Genomic DNA, 14951 nt, shown 5'->3' with positions numbered 1-14951 from the left:
CGCCCCGGCCCCCCCTAGAGCCCGCCGCCGCCCCGGCCGCGCCACGGCCCCGCCGCCCCCGGCCCCGCCGCCCCCGGCCCCGCCGCCCCGCCGCCCCGCGCCCGCCGCCGCCGCCGCCATGGGCGTGCAGGGCTTCCAGGACTACATCGAGAAGCACTGCCCGAGCGCCGTGGTGCCGGTGGAGCTGCAGAAGCTGGCCCGGGGCAGCCTGGTGGGCGGCGGGCGGCAGCGGCCCCCGCACACGCCGCTGCGCCTGCTGGTGGACGCCGACAACTGCCTGCACCGCCTGTACGGCGGCTTCTACACCGACTGGGTGAGCGGGGGCCAGTGGAACCACATGCTCGGCTACCTGGCCGCGCTGGCCAAGGCCTGCTTCGGCGGCAACATCGAGCTCTTCGTGTTCTTCAACGGCGCGCTGGAGAAGGCGCGGCTGCACGAGTGGGTCAAGCGGCAGGGCAACGAGCGCCAGACGGCGCAGCAGATCGTCAGCCATGTCCAGAACAAGGGCACCCCGCCGCCCAAGGTCTGGTTCCTGCCGCCCGTGTGCATGGCGCACTGCATCCGCCTGGCGCTCATCCGCTTCCACGTCAAGGTGCGGCCGGGGCGGGGGGGGGGGGGGGGGGCGGGCGGGGCGGGGGGTCGGCGGGCGCGCGGGGAGGGCGCGGGGTGCAGCCCCCGCCTCGGAGCGCATCCCGGCCGGGCGCGCGCTCTCCTCCCTCCCCGAGGCGGCCGGGGCGCCGGCCTCAACTTGCAGCCGACGCTCCCTCCCCGAGCGGCTGGGCTCGCGCAGCAACAGGTCTCCGCGCGGGCGAGGGGGCTGCGCGGCGCCGGGGCGGGGTCCCGGGCGCGGTGCGGGAGGGGCGCGCCGCTGTCACCGCGTCCCGCCGGGCGCAGGCTGCCCGAGGCCTGCCCGGGTGGCCCCCGGCGAGGACACGGGGCTGTGTCCGGGTTCCCCCTGTCGTGACGGTGTGTGCACGAGAGTTCGCACGATTGCAGGACTCGACACGATGGAATTTTGTGGGTTCTGTGACTTCGGGCCCGGGTGTGTGTGTGTCTGCTGGGAAAGGTGGCGCCCAGAGTCAGGGCAGAGGGCCACGACTGTGCACGGGGAGGTCGCGCCACTTTGGGCCGTGCACCCGAGTAATTAGAGCTGCCGTCGCCTCCGCCGCTCCTCTGTCCCCTTGGCACCAGGCTCCTGGCCGAACGGGGGCCAAGGACAGCTTCCGGACCCAGCAGCCACTGCAGAGATAACATGTAAATCAATGACCCTCCACTGGAGTTGTGATTGCTTCCCTGTTCCTGGCTTTTTGTTAAAAACTCGGGGGAGGGGGCTGTTTGGGTGTTCTGGCGCCTGCCGCTGTGGCTTCCAACTTGTTTGCCCTTCCTTTATTTCTGCCCGAACACTGCTTGAGCCCAAAGTTTGTGAAATTCACTCTTCCTGCCTGCCGGAGCTGAGATGGTGGTGGGTAAGCCTAAAGTGATAGCGGAAGTCCCACCCCAGTCCTGTTGCAATTGGTGACAGGGCCTCCCAGTCTGCAGGTCGTGGCGCCTGGGAGCTCGGGGATTGGCCTGTGGGCCTGGCACGGTGGCAGCCCGAGTCCCCTGGGAGTTTGGGTGAGAGCCCGGGCTCCAGGGAAGTACTTATCCACCTCCAGAAGATGTCGAGAAAGTATTCAGAGACGGAAACTAGCTCTGAAAAGGCAGGATGAGCTTTCTGGTCAGATGACTTTCAAAGGAACACCGCAAATGTTACGGAGGTTAAGCTTCAGTGTGTACACAGTCTCTGTATCTTTGGAAAGAACTGCTGAATTCTTTTTTTTACTGCAGAGAAGTGCTTTTATGTTGATATCTGTGCCCCTGTGAATGCGTGGCTTACCCAGAATTCTGACCAATGTGTTCGGAAGCTAGATTTAGGATAATTTCTCACACTTAGGTTTCCAGACACAAGATGATTTTTTTTTTTTCCCTATGGCTATTTTGCTTTAGATAAGCTTTTAACTCCTGGTGTAGAAGCATATAGTACGGTGCTAGCTGTACAGGTTAGTACAGTAATAGCTTACTTCCCTACTGATCTCTTAACCTGGCAGTTTAAGTGCTTTTTGAGAAATCTAGCTACTAGAAATTTCTCAGCAGCCACACGAGAGGGCAGGAAGTTTTGGTATCATGGCCCAAAAAGAAAAAGAAAACAAAAGCTTCCCTCAAATCCTCTCCTCCTCAGTTCTGAGAAGCTTGGTCATGTACTTCTGAACGCAGTGTGAGAAAAGGGTGCAGAGGAAAGTCAGCCTGAGGCAGGAGCACCAGTAGAAGCAAGAAATGACATCTTGTAAGGGAGATTAAAAACAACAACAAAAAAAGCCAGCTGTAAAAATGAAACATAATTCTAGGGCCTGTCTGGAAGAATCAGGAAGACAATCTTGTGTGCTTGAGTAGCCCCTGAGGGAGGCACAGTGTTTCTTCTACAAGGATGAGTTTTGAGTTAGAAAAATTTATGTTCAGTGTTCTCTAAGGGAATGAAGCAGCATGTACTGTTTTTAAAAGATGCCCATTAAAATGGTTAAGTCTATTAAAACCACAATGATGTGTCACCATAGACCTGTTAGAATGGCTAAAACAAGCACTACCAACAATACTAAGTGCTAGCAAGAGTGCTGAGCAGCTGGAAGCATGTCATGTGGCTGGCGGCAATGCTGGCTGGCAAGCAGTGGTAAGTGTGCGCTCACTGTGTGCTCCGGCAGTGCTGCTCCTGGGTGATTACCTGGTGAAGCTTTTGTTCACACAGGAGCCGAACCATTAACAGCAGTTGTATTCGTAACAGCCAGAATGGAAGTAGCCAAAATATCCTTCAGTGGATGACTACGTAAACAAATGAGTGCATCTGTACTGTGCCGTCCTACTCCTCGTGAAAGGGAGGGTGTACGGGTACAGCACCTGACGGGATGGTGAATCTCCAAGGCGGCCCATTATGTTGAGCAAAAGAAGCCAGGCTCAGAGGTGTGACTCTCTTTCTGTGATATTCTCGTGACCCCAGGTCAGTGGTTGCCAGAGGGCAGAGGTTGGGGGAGGGCGTGGGGATGGAGCTTTTTGGGGTATTGGAACTGTTAGGTGCTCTGATGGTGGTGCTAGGAATGTATTTTAAAACCTTAGATCTACACATCAGAAGTAAATAAAAGTTAATTTTACTGTATGATAATCAGTAGTTTTTTTTCTGTAGTATTATATAAAATTGACAAAGGAATTGATGGAATTGATGTGAAATGCCACTGTGTCGTGTTGGGTCCATGAGGCACATGTCTTACAAAAATCTACCATCTTGTCGGTCTTCTCTGGGCTTCTGTAAACTGGCAGGAAGGCTTGCTTTCCTGTCAGCTTTGCTTAGAGGAATCTTCTTTGACTTTGGTAGAGGAATAATTGTAATTTTTTGGGTACAGTAGTCATTCTATTTGTTTAGCCATTAGAAGTTGGCCAGTGAATCGGCTAATTTTGTTCAGGTCACTGAACTGCCTGGCCTGAGCTTGGCCTCTGCCGGGTGCTGGGAGTGTCTCCCTTTGTGTGCTTTGAGTCATCACAACCTTTGAAACTTCAGGGAGGGACTGATATGTATTTAAAAATCTTTGTGGCATTAAGTCCCTGGAGCTTCCCTGAACGTTCCTGCCACGAGACTTGGGCCAGCATGTGGGTTTCTGCTGAAGACCTTCAGATTTTACTTTAGCCTGTGCTCCGGCAGGTCGATTTAGGTCTTGCAAAGTGGAGCCACGCTCCTGCCTTACGTCTGCCGATGTCTGTGAGATGCGGCTGTGGCTTGAGATCTTGGGACGAGGCCGCATACCTGATGGGGCAGGGGCTGGCAGCTTCTGGGTGCCTGCCCTCGCGGGGCCATTGGCTGGCCCGGGTTTTGTGCCGTTTTGTATGGGAAGAGACAGGATTGCTGAGTAGGCGACATGCGGGGATAAGCAACCAGTAACCTTCTCAGGAGGGAAATGCTGAGCTGATGCTGAACTGAAGGCAAAGTTCAGTGGCTTTGTGTAAAAATGCCTGGGGGTGTGCCTCCCCGCACTCACGCCCAGGTCAGGTCCCGCAGGGCAGTGCCTCTCTGTGTTCTCAGGACCGTGGGAGTAGCTGGCTTCTCTCCAGGAGATGCAAAAACTAGTAGTCACATCTGTTCTCAAAGACCCAAAATTGACCAGGGAATACTTAGGTTCAAAATTGACCACATCGTCACCAAAACCAGTCATCCGTTCAGAATGCTTACTTAGAATATTTATTTTCTTGCAGTGCACCCATTTTGGACCGGCTGATCTCAGCCTGGTGTCTTCAAGATTCATCCATGCTGTGACATTGTGTCTGGTTCCCTCGTTTTTTAAGATTGTGTAGTATTCCATTTGACCACATCTGGCTTATCTGTCCTGTCCACGGATGCTTCGGTTGCTTCCCCTTTTGTCTGTTGTGAATAGTGAATCCCGCTGCTGTGAACGGGTGTGCTCTGTTCAAGTACCGCTTTGGTTCTTTGGGAGATACGCTCAGAAGTGGAATTGGTGGATCACATGGTAATTCCGTGTTTAATTTCTCGAGAAATTGCCATATTGTTTTCCTTGGCAGCTGCCTCCATATATTTTGTATTTTTTAAAAAAGATGTTATTATTTATTCATGAGAGACACAGAGAAACAGGCAGAGGGAGAAGCAGGCTCCCTGTAGGGAGCCTGATGTGGGACTGGATCCCGGGATCATGCCCTGAGCCGAAGGCAGACGCTCAACCCCTGAGCCAGCCTGGCATCCCCATATGTTTTGTATTATACGATACGTAACATATTATATACTACCACAATATAGCTTTAATTTTTATCATTATTGTAATCACACAATTATTCAGCAGTTTGCTTTTCTTATAAGGATGTGAAAAATCTTTCTATGTCTGTATAACTCTAATTCTTTTTGATGCCTGCATAGTGCTCCATAGTGTATCTAGCCCCCTGCAAATGGTGTACACACAAACAACGTAGATTCAAGTGTGCGTGTTTTAAAAACCTTACAAGACTATACAGCCAGCATCACCAGACTTCACATTTTTCAAGTAAGCTAGAAATCCAGATTTGTGTTTGACATTAACCCATTTAAAAAATGCTGTTTAAGCCAAATGAAATAGGCTGTGGGCTGGATTTTGCTCTTGAACCCCAATTTGTGATTTTCAGCACTGATTTCTATGACACTCATCACCTTGTCTAAATCTCTTCCCTGTCCTTGAAGTCCAACTCATCAAAGCCAGCCTTTCTCCTTAGTCTGCCTTGTCAAACCCTTTCCAATGATCAGAGTGCTTCCGTTTCCTGGAGCTCCTGAAAGAAGACTTTCCACGATGCCATGGTTCTCTGCTACCGCTCTTTCTGCGCATAAACCCCAGCATCACCTCTTTGATATACCGCTGTCCACTTGGGCACACAGCACCTGACAGCCCCACGCCTGCCTGCAGAGATCTGATGGGCCACTGGTGTTGGGCACTTGACACCATGTCCGCTGACCACTCAGTGCCCCCTCGCGCTGAGTGACCACTGTGTGTGCTTTATCCACCCCAGAGCAGACCCTGTGATCAGTGGGAAACGTCACTGTTAGGACTTGCAAGGCCATGTCCCCTCTGCAGCCCCACCCCTTCTGAGCTAGTTAGTCTTCATTCTGTTTCTGTTTCTTCCTCTGTGCTGGGGCTGCTCTCATTCTGCTTGTCAGGTTCCCTGGTTTGAGCCTTGTGGTCGTCCTCCCTCAAGGTCACCCTCCCTGCTACCCTAGAGGCCCCCTCCCCTGAATTTCACGACCCAGCCTGTTGGGCCCTCTGCCAACCCGGCTGTCTCCCACGTGCCCTTCCTCACTCTAGTGCGCCACCCTGTGAATTCACCAAGGAGCCAGTAGGCCTCACAAGTGCTTCTACAAACCTGTTGGTGGTATGAAACCAGATTATTGGATATTTATCCGCGTTTAGAATAAATGATCTGGAATAATAAAATAGAGCAAAAGGTACACTGCTAGACTTACACTGAGGGTCCCATTTCCTTCACTGCCCCGGGGGGGCGGGGTGCAGGCAGGCAGGCAGGCTTGTGTCTGCATCTGACTGGGTCGGCGCCTGCCGCTCCACTGCAGGGACTCAGCATGCACACCTTGTTGGTGGCGCCGCCTGCAGGCTCCTCGGGTTAGTCATTCCTGCAGCGCCTTGAACAAAACCATTAATCTGTACCAAGGCTCAGACCCTCCTGATCCCAGCTGCTTCCACCTGTCGGCATGGTTCCTCGCAGGACCCCATTTAGGACTTCTCAGCGCTTCAGCTGTACCACGCACAGCTTCCCCACTCTGTGTTGCCCCTCCTTGTCCAGCCACTCACTCCTGGTCAGAATTTCGCTCATACTTTAAAGTCCATCTCAGGAGTCGGCTTCCTTCATGGAGCCTTTTTTGGGGTGTGTATGTGAAGATTTTATTGATTTATTTGAGAGCGAGCGTGTGTGTGAGTGGGAGCAGGGGCACAGAGAGAAGTAGAAGCGGGCTCCCTGATGTGGGGCTCCATCCCAGGACCCTGGGATCATGACCGGAGCGCCCTGGGCGCCTCGCATGGAGCTGGGGGTCGTGTGCGCGCACAGCCTGTGCATCAAGGCTTCCTGTGCTTGGCTTGGTTATAGCTGCCTGGATGCATCCCCAGCTGACTGAAGCTGCTTGAGGCCGGAGACTCAGTTTCCTCTTGCAGATGTATAGTATAGGCGCTGGACTTTTTAATCATATATTTGCATTGTTCAGTGTATATAGACAGATGCATTTAATTGTTTTCTTTCAACACCTGGATCAATGGCCATTGTGCAAGATTTATTTTCTCACCTTAAATTCCCGATACTATCTTTTCTGATTGGTTCCCAGTGATGATTCATCCTTCCTTTAGCAAATGTTGTATGCCTGTTATTAGCCAGGCACAGAAGAGTGAATGAAATCTTCCAAGGAACTCTTGTCTAATGCGGGCAGGGGGCTCGTTCACTGAAGACTTGGCAAGTGCTGCCATCTTGAAATGGACTAGACCAATCTGAGATTCAACTCTACAAAGTCAGAAACTTACATTTTGATGTGTTGTTTTGGAATTAGATTTCTGACAAGGATAGAATTGCTTGGAATTAGCTGGAGTATGAGGAGGTTAGTATAGTAGGCTAACTAGACACTGAGGGCAAATAATGTGGGTGTTTGCTTCTCTTTTTTTGTCATCTAAAATTTTTTTAAAGTTAATAAAGTTTAATTTGCATTTTTGTTATATCTACTCATTTTTTTTTTCAAAAATTTATTTATTTTAGAGAGACAATGCATGCGTGTGGGGAGGGGCTAAGGGAGAGAGAAAGGATCTCAAGTGGACTCAGCGCTGATTGTGGAGCCTGTCCTGGGGCTCGATCCCACGACCCTGAGATTGTGACCTGAGTGGAGACCAAGAGTCGGACTCATCACTGCGCCCCCCAAGTGCCCCTCTCATTTATATTTGAGTAGTGAAAGAAAATGGGTTTTATTATTGAATAAGAAATGGCGTTAAGGCGATCTATTAAAGAGATTACAGAGAAAAGACGTCTCAGCCTGTTACATGACCAGGCAGCCACAGTCTGTGCCAGTCACGCACACTCACATCATCCTCTAAAGGAAGAGTTAAACCTCTGTCTTTTGACAAGTAGGAAGTTACCTCTTGGAGCCAAGCGCCTAGGCTTCCTTCTTAGGAAGATGGGGAGATGGGATACAACCCTCTTTTTATTATTTTCTTAATTTTATTTTTTAAGTTGGGGTAAATTAAAAATTTTTACTGTTTTAACCACTGTCAAGCATAGGGTACAGTGGCATTAAGTATAACACAGTGTTGTGCAGCCATCCCCACTGTCCATTTCCAGAACTTTTTTGTCTTCCCATGCTGCAAGTCTGTCCCCCACTAAACACTGACCCCGTCCCCTGCCCCTCCCAGCCCCTGGCGCCCACTGCTTACTCTGTGTCAGAGTTTCACTGCCGTAGGGCCTCATGCAAGAGGAATTACACAGCATCTGTCCTTTTGTGAGCAGCTTACTTGACTTTGCTCAGTGTCCTCAGGGTGTGTCCATGTTGCAGCAGGTGTCAGGAGTAGGCTGAGTAATAGTCCACTGTGTCCATACAGCACACGTTCTTTATCCATTCATCTGTCAATGGCCGCTTCCACCTTTTTGCTGTTGTAACATTGCTATGAAAATGGGTGTGCAAACACCTGTCTAGTTCCTGCCTTCGATTCTCTCAGCACCTGGAAGTAGAACTGCTGGTTCAAAGGGTAGGTCTGTGTGTGAGACTTTGAGGATCCACAGCATCCGCACCTTGTCACCTTCCTACCCGCAATGTATGAGGCTCTGCTTTCTCCACATCCTCACCAACATCTGCTTGCTTATATTTGTTTATTTTTTTGATGGTAGCCATCCTAATGGCTGCTGAATGGTATCTCATTGAGGTTTTGATTTGCATTTCCTTTATGATTAATGAAGTCGAGAATCTTTTCATGTGCTTCTCCTTTATTTTAAAAGAAATTATTTTTCCTTGCTTTCAAGACCACTGCAGCCAGTTCTTGTAGAATAGGCAAGGGATGCATAAGGGAAGAAGCTGTTCAGCTCTCCTTCCAGATTTCCTGAGGGGGAGAGAGTTCATTTTTAGAGACATCACTAAAATATGTCATAACTTTAAATTGCCCTTTTAAGTCAACAACAACAATAAAAATCTTCCACCAAATTGGAGTTGATTTCCTCTGTTAGACTTGAGTGAGAGTGGGGAGCTGAGTAATCTCATCCACCCAGGACCTGGCCACTAGAGTTCAAGATCAAGGCATTATTATTATTTTTTTAAACAAAAGAATTTAGGTTGACTCATATCCTCTTGTGTTCAGGTTAACTTATATCTTTTAAATCTCATAGGTGGCTTGAGGGTGTGTCACATTATTCTCTGAGCTGGTGTAAAACCGTTCTAAAGAAAAATCTCACACAGTATTTTTTTCTTGATGTCGGGAAATCTATTTATGACAACTCATAGTGTTTCAGGTCCCATATGTTGGAGAAGTATGAAGAAGCAGATCCTTTCTCATGCAGCTTTCTTAAAGACAAATGGTAGCTGACTTTTATCAGTGTTTATTATTGGTGAATGACTGAGCTGTTTACGTGTAGTAGTAGCTCGTTAGCTGTCATAGCTGCCCTGTGAGGTAGGGATGGTGTTATTTTTGCAGATGAAGAAGTGGAAGTGCAGAACATGTTAAAGTGGGCATTGGGTTCGCCCACCTGCCTCCAGAGACAGAGCCTTCCATGCTAGTACCTTGTCCTAGAGATCAGGAGTGACAGTGCGATGCTGTCATCGGATGGGACAGTCCCCATAGCAGTTGTCAGCATTAAATAAGTGGCCATACTTGCGCAGGAAGCTTAGGGAGTTTTGGGGCAGTGTTCCTTGTGAAAATACTGAGTTCTGATGCACCTGTCTTTTCAGTGACACTAACACACGAATGAGATAGAAGCCTGACCTGGGGTCGGGGGCAGGAACCCGCAGCGTGAAGTCCCTGAGGCTTAGTACGGTGTCCTGGCTGCTGAGGCTCTTCTGCCCCCACGGCCTGTGTTTCTGGGACCAGGTGGGTGTGGAGGCCGGCGAGGCACACTGTGCTTCCTGGGCTGATGGCGGCTCCTCTGCCGGGAGCCAGAGGTGAGGTCTCTTGGGGGGCCCCCCTGCATCTGCTGAGCAGTGGCAGCCATGGCGCATCCATGAAGGCCCAGCACCTCTCTGGTGGCTGTGCTCTCGGCTTTTCCTCACTAAGGCCGTGCAGATTTCCAGGTTTGGCTCACTGTGGGGAAGGAGGTTTTAACCCCTGTACTACCGCTTATTGGACAGTAGGTCTCAGGGCTTCATGTTTTTAGCTTGAAATAACCACCTCAGGATCCTACGTAATGGTTTTTCCTCACTTCCAAAATCAGAACTAAGAACTAGGTGTGTCCATTTCATTAGATGGCACCCAGTTAGTGCTCAGAGCTGGAGGCCAGGAGGAGCAGGGTGCTGTCTGTGGGCAGGTTAGGTGGCAGGTGGGCTCCAGAGCAGAGGAGACCCTCAGAAGAGGGTCAGACCCTGCTTCCCTGAAGCTTAACTGTGACGTTGAATTTTATCTTTAATTAAAGACTTGCCTTACAAGTCCTGTTCTGACACAGCCTGGACCCCTTTTCTGTCCCAGCTGGACCTTATAGCAACCCAGTCCCAGCACCTGCTCTTTGATGGGTTCCGTGGTGCGCGTCTTGAGGCTTTGTCCCCAGCCCTCCGGCCAGTGGACTTTGTTCCTTGGTTTGCAGATACGTGGTGACCCAGCTTCACCAGGGGTGGGCTCTCCTGCTGCCCGAAGCCCACGATCTGCGGAGAGATGTGTTTTCATGTAATAGGCTGTGAGACTGTGCTGTTCATGCCTGTGAATGCTGTGTTCACCTGGTGAAGTAGCTTAAAATAGTTTTCCAGCTGGTGTCTTGTAGACTGTTGAGTTTTTTCTTTTTAAAATAAACTTCTTACTGTGGAATAATTTTAGTTTTATGGAAAAGTTGCCAAGATGGTACAGAGGGTTCCCAAATACCCTTCCCTCTGCTTGCCTGCGTGCATGGTAACAGCTTGTGAGTGAGCAGTCACCAAACCAAGAAGCTTGCCCTGCTGTGGTATCGTGTGTTCTTCATTCAGGCCTCATCCCTCCTTCCCCTGGGTCCTCCTAGGCTCTGCGGTGCCCTGTGGCCTTTGGGTGTCAGCTCCCTGGGCCCGTCTGGCCCCGGAAAGCACCTCTGCCTCTGCCTCTTTGGTGACCTTGGCACCTTGGATTACTGAGCAGGTATTCTCTAGGCTGCCTGGTGTTTTCTCATGTTTCAGGGAGAATGCCGCGGAGGTGCAGTGCCCTTTGTCACACCGTACCATGCGGGAGTCTGTTGGCATCTGCTCTGTGACACAACTTCATCCCTTTGCTGGTTTGCTTTTTGGGAAGTGGTCCTTTTGGCCAGGCCTGGTTTGGGGGGACGGTGGGGATGAGCTTTGGTTCCTGGGAGGGATTTCACATTATGGTTGGAATTTTTGTGTGGGGCACAGTATGTTTATGTGATCATTTGTTTGGACCAGTATGAGCTTTGTGTTTGTTTTATACTTCGGGTGGTGCACCTGCTGTGATGTTCCTGATGTTGTTGCATATGGTGCTCCAGCTCCGGCGCTGGGAGTCTCAGGTGGGCTCCTGGGTCCTCACGCTCCCCTTCTTCATGTTGTGAGCACCCCTTCCTTTCTGGTATGACAGGTGCATGCTGCAGGGCTGTCTCGGAGGTCCTGCCCTAGCATCACCCGTTTTTCTTAAGGGCCCTGATTCCATTTCATGGAGAATGGAATTGAGAAACCATGTCTGGGTGTGGGTGCTCTTGCTTCTGGGGTCTTCTGCTCTTCAGCCCTCTTGACAGCAGGGACGTGTGCATGTGCACGCCTGACCGTCTGTGAGATCACCTGTACGCCCATTGGCAGGATGTCTTCATGGCTAAGCCGGCCCCACAGGGTGGGTCTGACAGATGGGGAGACACTGGTGGTCTCGACACTGTCGCCTCACTCCTGTACCCTTGAGATGCACGTCCCCAGGGGAGGTCAGCGTGTGTGCAGTGCCTGCCCTCAGGAGCCAGCTTCCACTGCAGATATTGTGCTCTGGGGGTCCCTAGGGCAGTGCCCCCACCAGCTCAGAGAGGTCGGTTCAGACTCTTCTAGTTGGATCCCTACTTTTGCCAGTCTGTGTGAGCCCTGGGCCCCTGATGCCTGGCGGGTTGGTTTGTGATTTGTATACGTTAGGAGTCATTCTCTGTGGGCCATTCGGATGTAGGGGCTTGGCCAGAGCGCACAGTCAGGTGTGTCAACCAGCAGGCCTCTGGCCCTGACCTGGGTCTCGGGCTTTGTGCCTCGGCCCCACCACACTTTTGGTACCTGCCTGTCAGGAGGATCTGTTACCTCATGGTCTTAAGGCCTTGTTGCCTTTCCTCGGGTCAAGGCCTGTGGGAGAGAGTCCTCGAAATCTGATGTTGAAGGAAACTAGATGTCTGTGAACTGTACGTTTCGGGTGGGCAGGTGGGTGTCGAGCCAGACCCTGGACCTGGCGTCCCACTTCTGTGCCCTTGGCTGGCACTCAGGGAGGGAAAGGTGAGCAGGACAGGCGCAGTCCAGCCCACCTTGCCCTGAGGCCTGATGCCCGAGCCAGTGCTTGTGGCCTGCATCTCCCGGGAGGGACGTCAGTTGGTCAGTTCTCGTGGGCAGCTGCCCAGGCCGGCTGTGCTCCGCCGGAGGGGTAAGGTGTGGTTAATCATTTGTACATCAGAGTTGTAATGAATTAATAAGACCTCGTTCATGTTGCTTTTTAATGCCGAGTGAACCCAGATGTTCTGAAGGACTGGGAGCTGCGGGACGGTGGGTGGAGGCTGTAGGGGAGAGCCCCAGGCCTGGTTTCCGGCCCGCAGGCCGCTGGCTTCTGTTGGGTGCATGAACCTCACTGGCTGTGTGGGCAGTCCCGCAATGGGCCTCCGGCGTGCACCTGATGCCAGGCTAGGCCCTAGGTTTGCCGATAGCAGGGGCACGCCTTGTCGTCTTTAGGAAGGAAGAGCATCCGTCCCCGGTGTGGGGACGCTGAGGTGGCCAGTGTGGGTGCTGCTTCAGCTTCTTTATTAATTTTTTTTTTTTGTTTAAGGAGGTTCTCATGAAACATAACTGCACCATCCTGATACAACTGTGGTGTTTGCTTTGTCCCTGGCAGCAGCTGTGCGCGGCTCTGTGTACGGGGCAATGGTCATGAACAGATGAACAAAACAGGGTTTTGTCGAAAGCTCTCTCTGTGTTTCTGCACAGCCCGCAGGCTCTGGGCCTACCCAGCTCCCGGCGTTTGCTCACATTCCCCCAGGTGCCTGCTCTGACCTCTGATGCTCCCAGCACTGCTGCAGTACCTTGGCTTCTTAGGCTCCATTTCCTGGAGTGAGATCACCGGGTCAAAGAGCACGAATATTCACACTGTGGAAGTGCGCTGCCGATGGGATGATTGTTGTATGTTGTAGGTCTCCAAAGCCTCCCTTCAGACCTGCCACAGGAGCCCATCCTGCCTCCGTGCCGCTCATCTCAGGCCAGTGCACCTGCTCTTCTCCTTGGGGCGGTCGTGCAGCCCGGTGACTGGCACAGGGGCACTTAAGGGGGACAGTGGCCCCGGCCCCAGCGTCTGGGCACTCACTGGTTTAATAAACTCCCACAAGATACATGTCTTGAGCATATAGTGTGCCCGTCCTGCACTTAATTCTGCCCCCTGCCCCCGGGATGCCTGGCTCTGAAGCAAGTGGCCACGTAACCTCTTCTGGAACTCCTTGGAGGGGTGGGGGCAGAGGGGTCACTCACAGCTCCTCTCATTTCAGGGCTTCGGGGGGGGGGGTGGATTGTGCACATTTATGATCAGGGTGCCTGGACCACAGCCAGGGATTGCTGGTGATTCAGAAACGCTGTAAGACGCTGTAAGACGTCGCTGTTGTTACAAAGTTCTGTGTCCTGAAGTTGTCGGATGCCCAGGTTGTGGGAGGCCCAGGGCTTGGGCTGGGAGAGATGGAGCTGGCCTCATTTCAGAATTTTCTTAAATTATACTTTTCTATTTTAGTGAAGGCGCAGAGTTTTTAGATTAAGGGATGAAAGTGCGTTCTTCTAAGAAATAGAAATAAATTGACTAAATGTTTATATTTTTCTTATGAAGTAAAACATTTTTCTAAAAATATTTATCAAGAGAATGCAGTAAGTTACTTTTCCTTGAAATATGCATCTTTAAAGGGTTTGCCTTGCTTCTAAATGAGATGTCATTATAACTGACCTTCCAACCAAACACGGCAATCCCCATCCTGTGAAGTTCGGTGAGAAACGGGAGCACTCCACGGTGTGCCCAGCAGATGACCCTTGAACACTTGTACTTTTTGGATGTGGTTTAGTTTCACATTGGGCAGCATAGTTCTAGACACTTAGGGTTAAGGGCATGTGTTTTCTGCCTTCAGGGCTCTTTGGAGAGCCAACTTTCTTTCCACTGTTAGGCAAGTCACCTGATTTAGATGGAAATTATACGTTCTCAGGTACCTTATCTATTGTTAGAAACAAAGTATCTGCCAGATTTCAGTTGGTTAAATGAGTTTGGGAAACAGCAGAAGAATTGATTGTCTTCAACTTTATATATTTTAGGAAAGTGTTTTTCAAATGCCTTTTGGTAAGTTTTGGGGAGTAGAGAGGTTCCCAGGGCCTTTTACCTTTCCACGTGTGTTGCCTCCTGCCCTTCCTTCCTGTGCTACTGTCCCGGGGACACCTGGGTCCTGGGATGACTGGGTCCTTGAGATGCTCTGGTCCCATTGTGCCCTGGTCCCTGAAACACCTGCGGCGGACCACTCACCTTGGGAGAGGCAGGACAGAGGGAGAAGTTGCGGCTTGTAGGTTTTTTTTTTTAAGATTTTATTTATTTATTCATGAGAGACACAGGGAGAGGCAGAGACATAGGCAGAGGAAGAAGCAGGCTCCATGCAGGGAGCCCGATGTGGGACTCGATCCTGGGACTCCAGGATCACGCCCTGGGCTGAAGGCGGGTGCTAAACCGCTGAGCCACCCAGGGATCCCCATGGCTTGTAGTCTTGAGCACTAAGCAGGCAGTGAGTTCTGGCCTGGCCTGCGGTCTGCCCTGGGTCTCCGGCTGCAGCACCAGGTCTGATCCTTTGCCCAGGTTAACCATGTGACAGTGATGTTTGGGGTGAATGTTCACCCTAACTACTGTCCCCATATGCAGAGTGCTTTAGTGTGAGTAGTAACTAGTAGATCTGTAGGTGATGGGTAATGCTTGGCTTTTCTGTAAAAATAAATAAATAAATAAAAATCCTTCTGATTATTTTACCTATTTGGCATATTTCTACTTTGAAGAAGTTACTTG

At 51.1% G+C, this 14951-nt stretch overlaps 1 protein-coding gene across 4 annotated transcripts in view; it reads left to right on the top strand.

Moving 5' to 3' along the window:
• The first annotated feature begins 94 nt into the window (after positions 1 to 94).
• FAM120A (family with sequence similarity 120A) overlaps positions 95 to 14951 on the top strand; it is an 87317-nt gene continuing 72460 nt past the window's right edge. For 3 of the 4 annotated variants that reach the window (XM_038527372.1, XM_038527373.1, XM_038527374.1), the window contains exon 1: positions 95 to 592. In XM_038527372.1, coding sequence (XP_038383300.1) covers positions 119 to 592 — 474 coding nt within the window. In that variant the 5' untranslated portion in view covers positions 95 to 118. The remainder of the gene's footprint in view (positions 593 to 14951) is intronic. The other variant, XM_038527371.1, reaches the window with a different exon arrangement.

The sequence above is a fragment of the Canis lupus genome, chromosome 1, assembly GCF_011100685.1.
Source record: "Canis lupus familiaris isolate Mischka breed German Shepherd chromosome 1, alternate assembly UU_Cfam_GSD_1.0, whole genome shotgun sequence".
Lineage (NCBI taxonomy): Eukaryota > Metazoa > Chordata > Mammalia > Carnivora > Canidae > Canis > Canis lupus.
Note: the sequence above shows the minus strand (reverse complement) of the source record. Positions and strands in the feature narration are given on the sequence as shown.